The 15,557-nt window shown below is 45.5% G+C and overlaps 1 protein-coding gene across 1 annotated transcript in view; it reads right to left on the bottom strand.

The window, feature by feature from the left end:
- The window catches only part of obsl1a (obscurin like cytoskeletal adaptor 1a), a 192,743-nt gene that overhangs the window by 159,988 nt on the left and 17,198 nt on the right, over window positions 1-15,557 (bottom strand). The window contains exon 7 of the mRNA XM_063051410.1: window positions 7,944-8,219. Within this exon, the coding sequence (XP_062907480.1) occupies window positions 7,944-8,219 (276 nt within the window). The remainder of the gene's footprint in view (window positions 1-7,943; window positions 8,220-15,557) is intronic.

Raw genomic sequence — 15,557 nt, 5'->3', positions numbered from 1 at the left:
AGTACATATCTGTCACCAAATACTACCCTGAGATTTGCTTTCTTGCGGGTGAAACCCCATTGGTTTCCTTGGCTGTGTAAATCTAGGGAATACACACTCCAGTCCCGCCAAACCCGTTGTTACAGGGTGTTATACGGGCATTCACAGTAGAACAGAGAAACACAATAGAATCAAAGAAAACAAAAATTGACAAACACCAATGTGCAAAAATAAAAAGATCAAAGACCCTATCCACAGCTCCGGTAACCTTCATGTCATCTGCAAACTTACTAACCCACACTTCCCCTCAGTGCAGCAATGTGCTGGGTAGTTTTGACTATCTGCTGCAGAGCCTTCCTGTCTGCTGCAGTGCAGTTTCCATACCAAGCAGTTTATAGTAATAATAATAATAATAATAATAATAATAAACAAATAAGCAAATAAATAATACTGAAAACATGAGTTGTAGAGTCCTTGAAAATGAGTCCATTGGTTGTGGAGTCATGCAAAACGCTGAAGGAACTTGGCAAGCCGGGCAACATTGATGGAAAAGAGTAAACAGTCGATGTTTGGGTCCAGACCCTTCATCAGGACTGGAGAAAAAAAGATGAGGAGTCAGGATAAGAAGTTGCGGGGAGGGGAAGAAGAAACACAAAGGGATAGGTGAAACTGGGAGTGGGGGAGGGCTGAGGTAAAGAGCTGGGAAGTTGATTGGTTGAAGAGATAAAGGGCTGGAGAAGGGGGAATCTGAAAGGAGAGGACAGAAGGCTACGGAAGAAAGGGAAGGGGAAGGAGCACCAGAGGGAGGCGATGGGCAGACCACCTTTCCAGCACTTATCCTTGCAAGCGGAACAAGTGCTACACCTGCCCCTACATCTCCTCCCTCACTACCATTCAGGGCCCCAAACAGTCCTTCCAGGTGAGTTGACAGTTCACCTATAAGTCTGTTGAGGTCACCTACTGCATCCAGCGCTCCTGGTGTGGCCTCCTGTATTTCAGTGTCACCTGAAGCAGTGTACGATGCTTCACCAAGCACCTATGCTCTGTCCGCCAGAAAAAGCAGGATTTTCCGATGGTCACCTCTTTCAATTCTACTTCCCATTCCTATTCCAACATGTCAGTCCATGCCCTCCTCTACCGCCACAATGAGGTCACACTCAGGCTGGAAGAACAACACCTTATATTCTGTTTGGGTAGCCTCCATCCTGTTGGCATGAACATTGACTCCTCAAACTTCCAGTATTTTCTCCCTCCTCTCCTTCACCATTACCCAGTCCCACTTCCCTCTCTCACCTCATCTCCTTACATGCCCTTTACCTCCCTCTGGTGCTCCTCCCCCTTCCCTTTCTTCCATGGCCTTCTGCCCTTTCCTATCAGATTCCCCCTTCTCCAGCCCTTTATCTCTTTCACCAATTGACTTCCCAGCTCTTTACTTCACCCCACCCTTTCTCCTCATTTTAACTATCACCTACTACCTCCCCCCTCAACCTTCTTACCCTGACTTCTCATCGTTTTTCTTCAGTCCTGATGAAGGGTCTCAGCCCAAAACATCAACTCTTTACTCTTATCCATAGATGCTGCCTGGCCTGCAGAGTTCCTCCAGCATTTTGTGTGTGTGTGTGTGTGTGTGTGTGTGTGTGTGTGTTGCTTGGATTTCCAGCATCTGCAGTTTGTGGAGTCAGTTCAGAGTGAAGTTATCCACACTGTTGCAAGAGAGTGATAGTTGAGGAGTAATAGCTGGTCCTGAACCTGGTGGTGTGGGACCCAAGGTTCCTGTACCTCCTTCCCAATGGCAACTATAAGAAGAGGCATGGTCTGGATGGTGGGGGTCCTTGAATACAAGATGATAGGAGGCATTGACAGAGAGTGGGTAGCCAGAGACCTTTTCCCGGGCCAGAAATGGCTAATACGATGGGGCATAATATTAAGGTATTTGGAGGAACATATGGGGGGGGGGGTGTGGTCAGAGGTAGTTTTGTTACACAGAAAATGACTGAGTGTGGAATGCATGGCCAGGGTGGTGGCAGAGGCAGATACCGCAGGAACATTGAAGAAACTCTCAGGTAGACACAGGGATGAAAGAAAAATGAAGGGTTATGTAGGTAGTAAGGGTTAAATTAATCCTAGTGCGTTAAAAGGTCAGCACAGCATCATGGGCTGAAGAGGCTGTATTGTGTTATAGTGTTCAATGTTCTCTGTTCTACATTCACGTTCTCCATATTATGGTTGAACTCCATCTGCCACTTCTCAGCCCAGCTCTTCAACCTGTCAATGTCCCTTTTCAAACTTCAATGATCCTATCCACAACTCCAGCAACCTTCATATCGTCTGCAAGCTTACTAACCCACCCTTCCACTTTCTGATCCAAGTAATTTATAAAATTAACAAAGAGCAGGAGTCCCAGAAAAGATCCCTGCAGAACACCACCGGTCACCAACTTCTGGGCAGAATACTCCCTAAATCAGAATCGGTTATAATATCACTGGCATATGTCATGAAATTTGTTTGAGGCAGCAGTACAGTGTAATACTTAATGTTAAAAAACTATAAAGTATATAATTAAATAAATAGTACAAAAAGAGAGCAAAAAAAGAACAAAGTTTTCTAAATAGATATTGAACCCATGAACACTACCTATTATTTTTTAAATTTTATTTTGCACCACCTATTTTAACGTAACTATTTAATAGACATATATACACTTACTGTATATTTATTTATCATGGATTTCATTGTACTGTAACCAAAAAATTAACAAATTTCACAACATATACTCACTGGAATTTAGAAGATTGAGGGGGGATCTGATTGAAACATATAAAAATCCGAAAGGGATTGGACAAACTAGACGCAGGAAGATTGTTCCCGATGTTGGGGAAGTCCAGAATGAGGGGTCACAGTTTAAGGATAAAGGAGAAGCCTTTTAGGACCGAAATGAGGAAAAACTTCTTCACACAGAGAGTGGTGAATCTGTGGAACTTTCTACCACAGGAAACAGTTGAGGCCAGTTCATTGGCTATATTTAAGAGGGAGTTAGATATGGCCCTTGTGGCTAAAGGGATCAGGGGGTATGGAGGGAAGGCTGGTATAGGGTTCTGAGTTGGATGATCAGCCATGATCATACTGAATGGTGGTGCAGGCTCGAAGGACCGAATGGCCTACTCCTGCACCTATTTTCTATGTTTCTATGTTTCTATACGCCGGTGATATTAAACCTGATTTGGATTCTGATGGCGGAGGGGAAGACGCTGTTCCTGAAAAGTTTACTGTGCATCTTTAGGCTCCTTACCTCCTGCTTTATGGTAGCAATGAGAAGAGGGCATGTACTGGGTGATTGGGTCCTTTATGAAGGATGCCACTTTTTTGAGACATCGCTTTTCGAAGGTGCCCTTGATGAAGGGGAGGCGAGTGCCCTTGATTGTACTGGCTGAGTTTCCAACTTTCTGCAGCTTTTTTCTAATCCTGTCCGGTGCCCCCTCCATACCAGTTGGTAATGCAACCAGTTAGAATGCTCTCCACAGTACACCTGTAGAAATGTGCGAGAGATTTACTCCCATCTACTACCCCCCTCTGCCTTCTACGGGCAAGCCAATTCTGTATCCACAAGTCACATTCTAGTTTCCCTCACTCTTGCTACTGTTTGTAAATCTCTGCTGATCCATCTCCAAGGTCTTGTTCCTTGTTCCAAAAGAGATTAGAACCAGGGCCACATTCCTCTCTGCATGTGATCTATTCAGAAGGAACTGCAGATAATAGTTATGCAGGGAATGTTAATGGCCATGAGTTTTGAGAGAATAGAAATGTCGGTCTGAAGTGTTCTGAATGACATTATTAAGAGCAGACACAGCTGCCAGCCCAGACAGACCCTGAAAAGCCAAATCTTTGAGTTGGTTACTATTCACAGTGCATTGCGGCATTATGTGTAGGATTCTTCGAATTGGGACCGGCCATTGAATCATGAATGCTCCTTTTTTGGTGTATCTTCACCCAGTCCCATAACCCCCTTCCCAGAGTCCTTCACTGTTCTCACTGCCGCCTTCCAGAAGAAGGTACAGCAGCTCAGTTTCCACGCTCCAGGTTTAGGGACTGTTATTACCCTACAACCTTCAGGCTCTGTACCAACATGGATAACTTCATTCACCTCAACAATGAACTGATACCCATGGACTCACTTTCAAGGACTCCACAACTCATGTTCTCAATATTATTTACTTGCATATTTATTACTATTAATATTATAATTTGTATTTGCAGAGTTTGTCTTCTTTGGCACATTGGTTGTTTGTCAGTCTTTGTGTGGTCTTTCATTGATTCTGTTGTATTTCATTGTTCTTACCGTGAATGCCTGCAAGAAAATGAATCTCAAGGTGGTACATGCTGGGGTGTGGGGTGGGGACTGCAAGTGTCACCACACATTCAGGTTCCAACACAGCATGCCACCAATAATCTGCAGAAGGCCAACAAAGTAACAACAGCAAAGCCAGCCCCTTTCCTCCCCCCACCCACCCCCTCACACACACAGATAGGACAGGCTTCCAGCCTCCGCAGGACTTGCAGACTCAGTCATCAGGCCTTGGATTTCCCACTCACAGTGCCTTGTGGCATTGTGTGCAATGTTACTTTGAATTAGGACTGGCGATTGAATCATAAGTACTCCTGTCTCAGTGTTCCCTCACCCAGACCTGCACTCCCTTCAAGATCTCCAGAGCCTTTCACTGTCTTTTAGAAGAATAGTGGGGGTGAGGTGGGATCTCCTGAAACCTATCGAATTTTAAAAGGCCCAGCTAAGAGTCGAATGGAGAGGATGTTTCCTATAGGTGTTGAATGTGTGCTATTCTTTACCACAGACAGCTGTGGAGACCAAGTCATTGGGAGTACTTAAAGAGAGGGTTGATTAGTAAAGGTGTCAACAGTGGCAGGAGAGTAATAGCTCAGCCATGATCAAATGGCAGAGCAGATCCAATGGGCCAAATAGCCTTATTCTGCTCCTCTGCCTGATGGTCTATGGTCCCGTAACCTGATTAAATTTTCCCTTTCAGTGCTTGTTCCAGAGAGCTTTATTTCGTCATGTGTTGATGCAGAAGGTACCCGATTCAAGACCATAGCTAGGCCACACTTGGAGTATCACGTTCAGTGCTGGTCGCTTGGTCACCCTGTTGCTGGAAGGATGCAGAAGCTTTGGAGAGGTTCGCCAGGATGCTGCCTGGATTGGAGGACATTAGACAAAGCAATACCAGCTCCAAGGGATAAGTCATGTCATGTCAATTCAAACAGATCCTTTACTCCCAGCTGAAGGAAGGTCAGCAAACCCCCGGTGGCCAAAGAAAACGCTTCAAAGATAACATCAAAATCAGCCTGAAGAAATTCAACATTACATCTAAAAACTGGGAAGATATTGACTCAATAGACATACCAGGAGGAAATCTGTTGAACAGAGAACTGTGCTACATGAGGTCGACCTCTGCTATGCTCAGAAAACAGGCAGCTGTGAAAGGAGAGACTGAACAACCAAAAGACCCGACCACTGACCACCACCACCACTTACACTTGCCCACACTGCACCCGAATATGTGGATCCCAGATCAGCCTCTACACCCCACTGAGGAGCCACCAATAGACAACCCCATCATACTCGACTCGAGTGATCACACCACTACTAGACGGCATGTACCATAAGGACAGTTGGACAGACTTGGTTGTTCTTTTTCTGGAGCTGTAGAAGCTGAGAGGAAACCAGTTGGATTCAGAACTGGTTGAGGAACTGGTCAAAGTGGATGCATTAACAACATTTATAGGCATTTGGACGGGTACAAGAATAGCAAAGGTTTAGACCAAATGCAGGCAAATGGGATTAGATGAGCATAGAGTCACGGAGTCATAAAGCTCTACAGCACGAAAATAGGTTCTTTGATCCATCTAAGGACCCTCATCAGCCAGGATATGCCTTCCTGTTACTACCACTGGGGAGGAGGTACGGGAGTCTCAATACCCATACTCAGTTTTAACAACATCTACTTCCCTTCCGCCATCAGATATCTGAATGGTACATGAACCCATGAACACTACCTCATCAACACAATTTCTGTATCTTGTAATCTACAGTAATTTTTGTGTTGCACTGCACTGCTACCACAAAACAACAAAGTTAACACCGTATGTCAGTGATAATAAACCTAAATTTTTCTTCAGCTCCTCCTACTTTCTCCGAACCTGGGTGGTGGCCATGGGCACTCGCATGGGCCCAAACTATGCCTGCCTCTTCGTCAGCTATGTAGAACAGTCCATGTTCAAAGCCTTCCCCAGTCATACTCCCCAGCTCTTCCACCGCTACACTGACAACTGAATTGGCGCTGCCACATGCACCCACACTGAGCTCATCAACTTCATCGATTTTGCTTCAGAACCATAGAACCATAGAACATTCCAGCACAGAAACAGGCCTTTTGGCCCTTCTTGGCTGTGCCGAACCATTTTTCTGCCTAGTCCCACTGACCTGCACCTGGACCATATCCCTCCATACACCTCCCATCCATGTAACTTCCATACTGTCCTTAAGTTCATTTGGGCCATCTCCGACACCTCCCTGCCCCTTTTCAATCTCTGTCTCCATCTCTGGAGACAAGCTGTCAACTGACATTTTTTATCAACCTACTGATTCCCATGGTTATCTGGACTATACCTTTTCCCACCCTATCTCCTGTAAAAATGTTATTTTTTCTCAGTTTCTTCGCCTCTGCTGCATCTGTTCCCCGGATGAAGCTTTCCACTCCAGGACATCAGAGCTGTCCTCCTTCTTTAAAGAACAAGCTTTCCCTCCCTCTACTATTGTTGCTGCACTCACCCACATCTCCTCCATTTCCTGTACATCTGTGTTCACCCCATCTTCCCGGTGTTGTAATAACGAGAGTCCCTCTTGTCGTTACCTACCATCCCGTCAGCCTCCGCATCCAACACATTATCCTCTGCAATTTGGGCGATCTCCAAAGGGATCATACCACTAAACATGCAGTTACCTTTACCTCCCACCCCCTCTCCACTTTTCGCAGGGATCGCTCCCTCTGCGATTCCCTTGTCCATCCATCCCTCCTCACGAATCTCCCTTCAGGCACTTATCTCCACAAGCGGTCTAAGTACTTCACCTGCCCATACACCTCCTGCTTCACCTCCGTTCAGGAACCAAACAGTCCTTCCAGGTGAGGTCACGCCTCACCTGTGAATCCGCTGGGGTCATCTATTTTGTCCAGTGCTTCCGATGCGGCCTCCTCCACATTGGTGAAAACCTGTTGCTAATTTGAGGACCACTTTGTCAAGCACCTTCGCACCATCTGCCACAAGTGGGACTTCCCGGTGGCCGAACATTTTAATTCCAATTCCCATTCCTGTTCTGACATGTCGATCCATGGCCTCCTCTTGTACCAGGATGAGGTCACCCTCAGGGTGGAGCAGCAACACCTTATATTCCGTCTCGGTAGCCTCCAACCTGATGGTATGAATGTCGATTTCTCCTTCTGTTAAACAAATCCCCACCCCACCCTTCTATTCCCCACTCTGACATTTTACCCCTTCTCATCTGCCTATTACTTCCTGCTGGGTCCCCTCCTCCTCCCTTTCTCATATGGTCCAATCTCCTCTCCTATCAGATTCTTTCTTCTCCAGCCCTTGACCTTTCCCACCCATCTGACTTCACCTATCACCTTCCAGCTAGCCTCTTTCCCCTCCCTCACCTTTTTATTCAGGCATTCCTCACCCCCGCCCCCACCAACTTCCCTGTCAGTCCTGAAGAAGAGCCTTGGCCCAAAACATCAATTGTTTATTCCTTTCCATAGGTGCAGCCAGGAGTGTTGAGTTCCTCCAACATTTTGTGTGTGTTGCTTTGAGTTTCCAGCATCTGCAGCTTTTCTTGTGTTTATAATAAACCTAATTCTGATTAACTCCGCTTGGTTTCAGATTGAAGGAGATCGTACCTGATACAGTAACGCAGAAAGTGATGGAGTCATCTGTCGCATCGCAGGTGTACTGCCCGGAATCTGAGAGCTGGCTGGACTGGACAACGAGCCTCCTTGTCTGGCCACAGGATTCAAGTGATATCCGGTCACTGGCCTCGAGGTCTTGGCCATCTTTGACCCAGCGGACCTGGCCGCTGGGCCTGGACAGTTCACAGCTCAGTATGATTGGCTCAAGGGCTGTGACCCGCTGCTCTTTCTCCATGCCCGGGCTCAGTGAGACTTTCAGTGGGACAGCTGGAACATAAAGACCCCAGTCAAAAAGTGATGAATAACATGAGTATCGATGCATACCATCCATCACATACCCCTCAAAACTATCCCATCACATACCCCCTCAAAACTATCCCATCACACTCCCTCAAAACTATCCCATCACACCCCCAAAACTATCCCATCACACCCCTCAAAACCATCCCATCACACCCCTCCCTCAAAACCATCCCATTACACAACCCCCAAATACCATCCCATCACACACCCTCAAAACTATCCCATCACACCCCCCCAAAACTATCCCATCACACACACCAAGAGTCAGGTACAGAATGAAGCTCCTTCCATACCATTCTATCACACTCTCCCAGGGTCAGATGTGGAGTGAAGAACCCTCTACACTGTCCCATCACACTCTCCCGGGATCAGGCACAGAGTGAATTTCCCTCTACACTGTCCCATCACACACCCTCAGTGCAGGAACCACACAGGTTTGACACAAAGTACACTCCACTCTTCCATAGTATATTCAATACCAAGAAAGGCAAGAATTTTGCTTCCTTTTTGCACTACTTAGAAATATAGAACGGTATAGCACAGGAACAGGCCATTCAGCCAAACCAAATAAATTAATAATCAATGGCCAAGTAAACTAATCTCTTCTGCCTATACAACGTCCATATCTTCCATTTCCCTCACATTCATGTGTCTATCTAAATGTCTCTTAAAATTCCCTCTCGCACCACCCCAGGCAGTGTATTCCAGGCACCCACCATTCGCTGTGTAAAAAACATGCCCCTTGCATCTCCTTTGAAATTACCCCCTTCACCTAAAGTGCATGCCCTCTGGTATTAGACATTTCAACTCTATCTATGCATCTCATACTCTTAGAAACCTCCACCAGGTCTCCCCTCAATTCTGCAGCTCCAGTGAAAGCAACACAAGTTTGTCCAAACTCTGTTTAAATTATTTTATTATGTTAATACCTTATTGAATGTTATGTAGATATAGTTCTGATTGTAATTTATAGAATATTGTATGTATTACACTGCACTGCTGCCACAAAGCAGAACACGTCAGTACGTAATTATAAACCTGATTTTGATTCTGTTTCTGATTTTGGTGAGAGTTGATGGGAACAATCAGGACGGTGATAAGATCAGGATCTATAATATTGAATTTACAGCAGGTTTGAGGAACTGAGTAGCCCCCTCCCTGCTTCCCATGCCCCGTGCTTCATCTGCGCCTGGATTTCAAAAATGCTGGCGCCTTGTTTGAAACAGTTACAGCTGTTTGAGGTCAGGGGCAGACTGACACAATGATACAGTTTCCTTGTAAAAGTGATTTCCTTGTAAAACCCACTTTTACAAGGAAACTGTATTGCTTTATTAGTCTCACCACTGAACTCACCAATACTGCCTGGTTCGGTGCAGCATCCTCTCACCATATAGGAACTGTCAGGTCAGCAGAAAAGGTCTTTGGGGGCAGTCTATCATCACTACAGGGCTTGCGTGTGTCCAGGACAAAGAAACGGGCAGGAGAAAATTATGGTGGACAAACCCACCCTGAAAACTGTCTTTTCCAAAAGCTCCCTTCTGCAAAGTGTTATAGGGCTTTTAAAACAAAACCTTTACGACATCTTAAGTTTCTTCCGCAAGGCAGTTAAGCTAATTAACTATTCTAGTTAGCCCCCCCCCACACAGTCCACTCTATCTATTACTCCCATCACTACACTGCACTGTAAACACTTTGAAACACGTTTTACATTGCAAATACAGGCTGGTATTTATGAATTTATGCATGTTATTCGATATCTATTCTTTAATGTCTAACTTCAACATCTAACTTCATAATTCTTTAATCTTTATAATTGCTGAATGTTGTTTTGTTGCATTTCATTCCCTGACCAGCACACCACAGCAAATTCCTAATTCTTGTAAATATACACTCAGTGGCCACTTTATTAGGTACACCTTTACACTAGCTCGTTAATGCAAATATCTAATCAGCCAATCATGTGGCAGCAACTTGGTGCATAAAAGCACATAGACATGGTCAACAGATTCAGTTTGGCGGTAATGCACCATTAAGCTGGGTGCCAACCACCGTAAAACAAGAAGAAGAACTAATTCAGTTGTTGTTCAGACCAAATCTCAGAATGGGGAAGAAACGTGATGTAAGTGACTTTGACCATGGAATGATTGTTGGTGCCAGACAGGACACTTTGGGTACTTCAGAAACTGTTGATCTCCTGGGATTTTCACAAGCAACTGTCTCTAGTTTACAGAGAATGGTGCAATAAACAAAAAAAGCATCCAGTTCTGGGCGAAGATACCTTGTTAATGAGAGAGGCCGGAGGAGAACGGCCAGACTGGTTCAAGCTGACAAGAAGGCGACAGTAACTCAAATAACCACTCATACAACAGTTGTGTGCAGAAGAGCATCTCTGAATGCACATTTCGAGCCTTGAAGTAGATGGGCTACAACAGCAGAAGATCACAATATACACGCAGTGACTATTTTAGTAGATACAGGAGGTTTCTAATAAAGTGGTCACTGGGTGTACATGGCGAATAAATCTGAGCCTTGATGCATAAGGTGCTAGAGTCTCTGTGACACTCGAAAACTTTTACTGAAATAGTGCAAAAACAGAAATAATATTAAAAAAGTGAGGTAGTATTCACGGGTTCCATGTCCTTTTCAGGGCGTTTAGGAATTGGATGGCAGAAGGGAAGAAGCCATTCCTGAATTGCTGAGTGTGTGCTGTTAGGCTTCTCTACCTCCTTCCTGACGGTAGGAAGTAATAGGCAGGTGAGAAGAGAACAGACGTGAAAATGGCCTCGGGTTCCTAGTCAACAAATCCATCAAGAATGCTGTCCTAGGATGCCAACCAGTGTCAAGCAGGCTCATGACCATCCGCCTGTGAGTAAACCATTCACCATCACAGTGGCACAAGTCTACACCACAACAACAGACTACAACAGTGAACACATTGAGAATTCTATAAGAAACTACAAGATGTCATGGACAAGGTAGACAAAAAAGACATTTTGATCATTCAGGGTGACTGGAATGCCAAGGTGGGCAGACACGCACAAGATGAGTGGGGGGATCTCATCGGCCCCTCATGCAATGACACCTCCAATGAGAGGGGACTATGCCTGCTGGAATTTGCCAGTTATAACAACATGGTGCTGTCGAACACACTTGGAGAGCACAAAGCATCCCGAAGATGGACCTGGCATGCCCCCAGTGGTCAACATCACCAGACTGACTACATCCTGGTGCAAAGACGGCACAAATCTGGTGTGAACAGACCGAAGACCAGAACATTCCCAGGAGCAGACATGGGCAGTGACCATGACCTTGTCATGATGAACATTGGAGTGCGCTTGAGGAGAATCAACAAGCCAAAAACAGCCAGCTGAGATTCATCCTTGAAAAACTGAGAGACTCCGCCATCTCTGAAGAATTTCAGGCAGCATTTGGGGGGAAGCTTGCATCAATACTCCTCTTTGATGAAGAGCTGGAGACCACCACAAATAACTTTAACACAGTGATGACGGAAACAGCAAGCAAGATTCCAGGGAAAAGCTGCCGTAAGTCTAAACCATGGGTCACTAACAAGATACTGGATATGTGTGACACAAGAAGGAAATTAAAGAAAGATAAAAACACAGCAGAGAGAAGAACAGAATACAGGAAAATCAACAAGGAAATCAGGACAGACATGAAGGAAGCAAAGCAAAGATGGATAGCTGAACAATGTGTGGACATTGAAGACAGCCTCTCCAACAACAACACAAAGAAGGCGTTCCAACTGGTGAAAGATCTTACCAAAGAAAAACAAGCCTAAGTAAACACCATCCAAGACAAAAATGGCAGAAGTCTCATAGAAGAAAAGGAAATAATGGAAAGGTGGACAGAGTACTGTTCAGAACTGTACAACTACCAGAGCAAAGGGGATCCAAGCGTGCTGAATGTGCAGGAATCTTCCAATGAGGATGACTATCCAATCATGCGTGAAGAAGTTGAAGCTGCAATATGATCACTGAAGTGCGGGGAGTCAGCAGGAGTTGACAACATCCCTGCTGAACTGCTGAAGCATGGAGGAGAGGTCACGATAGACATGCTTACCACCATCTGCAATAAGATCTGATGGACAGGTGAATGGCCGACACCTTGGACTCAGTTGCTGATCACTGTGCTTCCCAAGAAAGGCAATCTCCAACTTTGCCAGAATTACCGTACTGTCAGTTTGATCAGCCATGTAAGCAAGGTAATGCTCAGAATCATCTTGAACGGACTGAGACCTCAGGCAGAAGACATCATTGCCGAGGAACAAGCAGGCTTCCGTAAGGGCAGAAGCACCACTGAGCAGATTTTCACCCTCCGCTCCCTCTGTGAGAAACACCTTCAGCACCAGAGAGAGTTCTACCACGTCTTCATAGACTTCAAGAAGGTGTTTGACAGAGTCTGGCATGATGCCTTATGGGCTACCAAGAAGAAATTCAACATGGGGCAGAAGCTGATTCATGCAATCCATCAGCTTTACGCCAAGGCAACCGTGCAGTGCTCGCTCAGGGCACCATCAGGGAGTGGTTCCATACCTCTGTAGGGCTGCCTCCTCTCCCCCACTCTCTTCAACGTCTTCCTGGAACGAATCATGAGTGTTGCCCTTGAAGATCATGTGGGCACAGTCAGCATCAGAGGGAGAAACATCACAAACCTAAGATTTGCTGATGACTTTGACGGACTTGCAGGAAAAGAGGACGAACTGGCCAACCTAGTCAACCATCCTGACAGAGCCTCCACAAAGCTTGGAATGGAAATAAGTGCCAAGAAGACCATGCTCATGGCAAATGCCAATGGTGTCATCACAACAGACACCTCAGTCCATGGTCAGAAACTTGAGACAGTGCAGCAATTCAAATACCTGGGGGCAATCATCAGTGATGAAGGATCAAGACCAGAAATCCTGACAAGGACCGCACAGACAATGACTGCACTATCCAAACTCAAGACAATATGGAGGGACAGCAACATCACCATGAAGTACAAGATCAGACTCCTGCGTGCATTCTCCATCTTCCTGTACGCATGTGAGACATGGTCCCTCACAGCAGAGCTACAGAGGAAGATACAGGTATTGGAAATGAGGTGCTATTGCAACATCTTGGGCATCTCATACTTGGACCACATCACAAACGAGCAGGTCCGCAAGACCATCCAGCACCACATTGGCCCCCATAAAGACCTTCTCACAACGGCGAAGAGAAGAAAGCTGAGATGCTACAGCCACGTAACAAGATCCAGTGGCCTTGCAAAGACCGTTCTACAAGGAACTGTGGAGGGGAAAAGAAGGAGAGGTAGACAGAGGAAAAGATGGACAGGGAAAACATTTGCGGTGACCCAGGCTCTGGCACGTAACTACAACAGATGGAACAGGCTGGTGCAAAGCTTGACAGCACCCCAACGACTCCACCAGGAGTTAAGGGCGCAAGCAAACAAGCATCAGAAATAGTGGTCGAGGCAGGCGCATTGGCAGCATTTAAAAACCCTCGAGATAGTTGGATGGACAGGAGAGGTTCAGAGGCCCTGGGCCGAACCAGCTCACTGGGCAATGTGGTCAACATTAATTTTATTTAGAGATACTGCACAGGAACAGGCCCAACCAGTCCCTGCTGCCCAATTACACCCATGTGACCAACTGACCTACTAACCCATACATCTTTGGAAAGTGGGAAGAAACCAGAGCTCCCAGACAAAACCCATGCAGTCACGGGGAGAACGTACAAACTCCTGACCGACAGCAGTAGTGACTGAACTGGGGTGACTAATACTATAATAGTGCTAGGCTAACCGCTAAGCCACCATGCCACCCATGGAAGACAAGGGCTGAAGGGACCATTGCCATGCTGTATGGCGGGGTAACTGGCTGCTGTAAATTACCCCTAGAGTGTAGCGGAAGTTGATGGGAATGTGGGGTGAATAAAATGGGATTGGGGAAGGCAGTTGTGTTCAAAGTAAAATTATGATCGAAGTATGTATATGCAACCCTATGCTTCCTTGACATTTGTTTTCTTGCAGGCATTTACAGGAAAAAAATTTACAATAGAAGTTACAACAAAATGTACATATAAAAAGGCAAAGACTGACAAACAACTGATGTGTGAAAGAAGACAAACTGCCAAAAAAAACCAATACTGATAACGAGTTGTAAAGAGTCCTTGAAAGTCAGCCTCACAATCAGAATCAGGCTTATTGTCCCTGACATACGTCATGAAATTGATGTTTTGCTGCTGCAGCACAGTGCAATGCTTAAAGAATACTTTACTAGAAATATAAAAAATACAACACTAAATAATGTAAAAAAAAGTGAGGTAGTGTTCATGGGTTTACCATTCGTTCAGATATCTGATGGCAGAGGGGAAGAAGTCATTCCTAATATGTTGAGCTTACATCTTCAGGCTCCTGTGCCTCCTCCCTGATGGTAGTAATGAGAAGAGGGTATGTCCTGAGTGATGAATGCCACCTTCTTGAGGCATTGCCTATTGAAGCTGTCCTCAGTGGGGAGGGTTGTGTCCATGATGGAGTGGGAAAGTTTATAACTGTCTGCATCTTTTTCCGATCCTGCGCAGTGGCCCCTCCATACCAGAGAGTGATGCAACCAGTTAGAATGCTCTCCCTGGTACATCAGTAGAGGTTTGTTGGCCTTTGGTAACAGACCAAATCTCACTAAACCCCTAATGAAATGTAGCCACTGGCATGACTTCTTCATCAGTTCGTAGTCTGTAAGTCACCATGGATTCAGTGGGTCGAAGGGTTTCTACGGTATGCTGCATGACTCAATGAACTTTGGTTTGGAGGGATCTGAACTGAGGTGGATTGGAATTTACATGGAATGAAAGAGGCTTGAGGGGATGGATTGGCAAATTTTTCTCTACAGATGTACTGAAGGGAGCATTCTGACTAGTTCCATCTCTCTCAGGTATGGTGGTGCCAAAGCAAGAGTTGTAACTTCATCCAGCTCAATCATGGGCACATCCCACCTCACCATGGAGGACATCTTCAAGGGGTGGTGCTTCAAGAATTTGGAGGAGCCCCACCACGCAGGACATGCCCTCTCATTACTACCATCGGGGAGCCTAAAGACCCTCAGCCTCTTCCACTTCACCTTCAGATTTCTGAACAGCCCATGATCACTATTTTACTATTTTGCTCTTTTTTTTTGCAATATTTAGCTTTAACATTTATTTCTTATTGTAACATAGTAGTTTTTTATGAATCGCACTGTACTGCTGCCACAAAACAACCAATTTCATGACATGCAGTCTGCTAGTGATAACAAACGTGCTT

This window comes from Mobula hypostoma, chromosome 6, assembly GCF_963921235.1.
Source record: "Mobula hypostoma chromosome 6, sMobHyp1.1, whole genome shotgun sequence".
Lineage (NCBI taxonomy): Eukaryota > Metazoa > Chordata > Chondrichthyes > Myliobatiformes > Myliobatidae > Mobula > Mobula hypostoma.
This window is presented reverse-complemented; position numbering and strand designations above follow the sequence as displayed.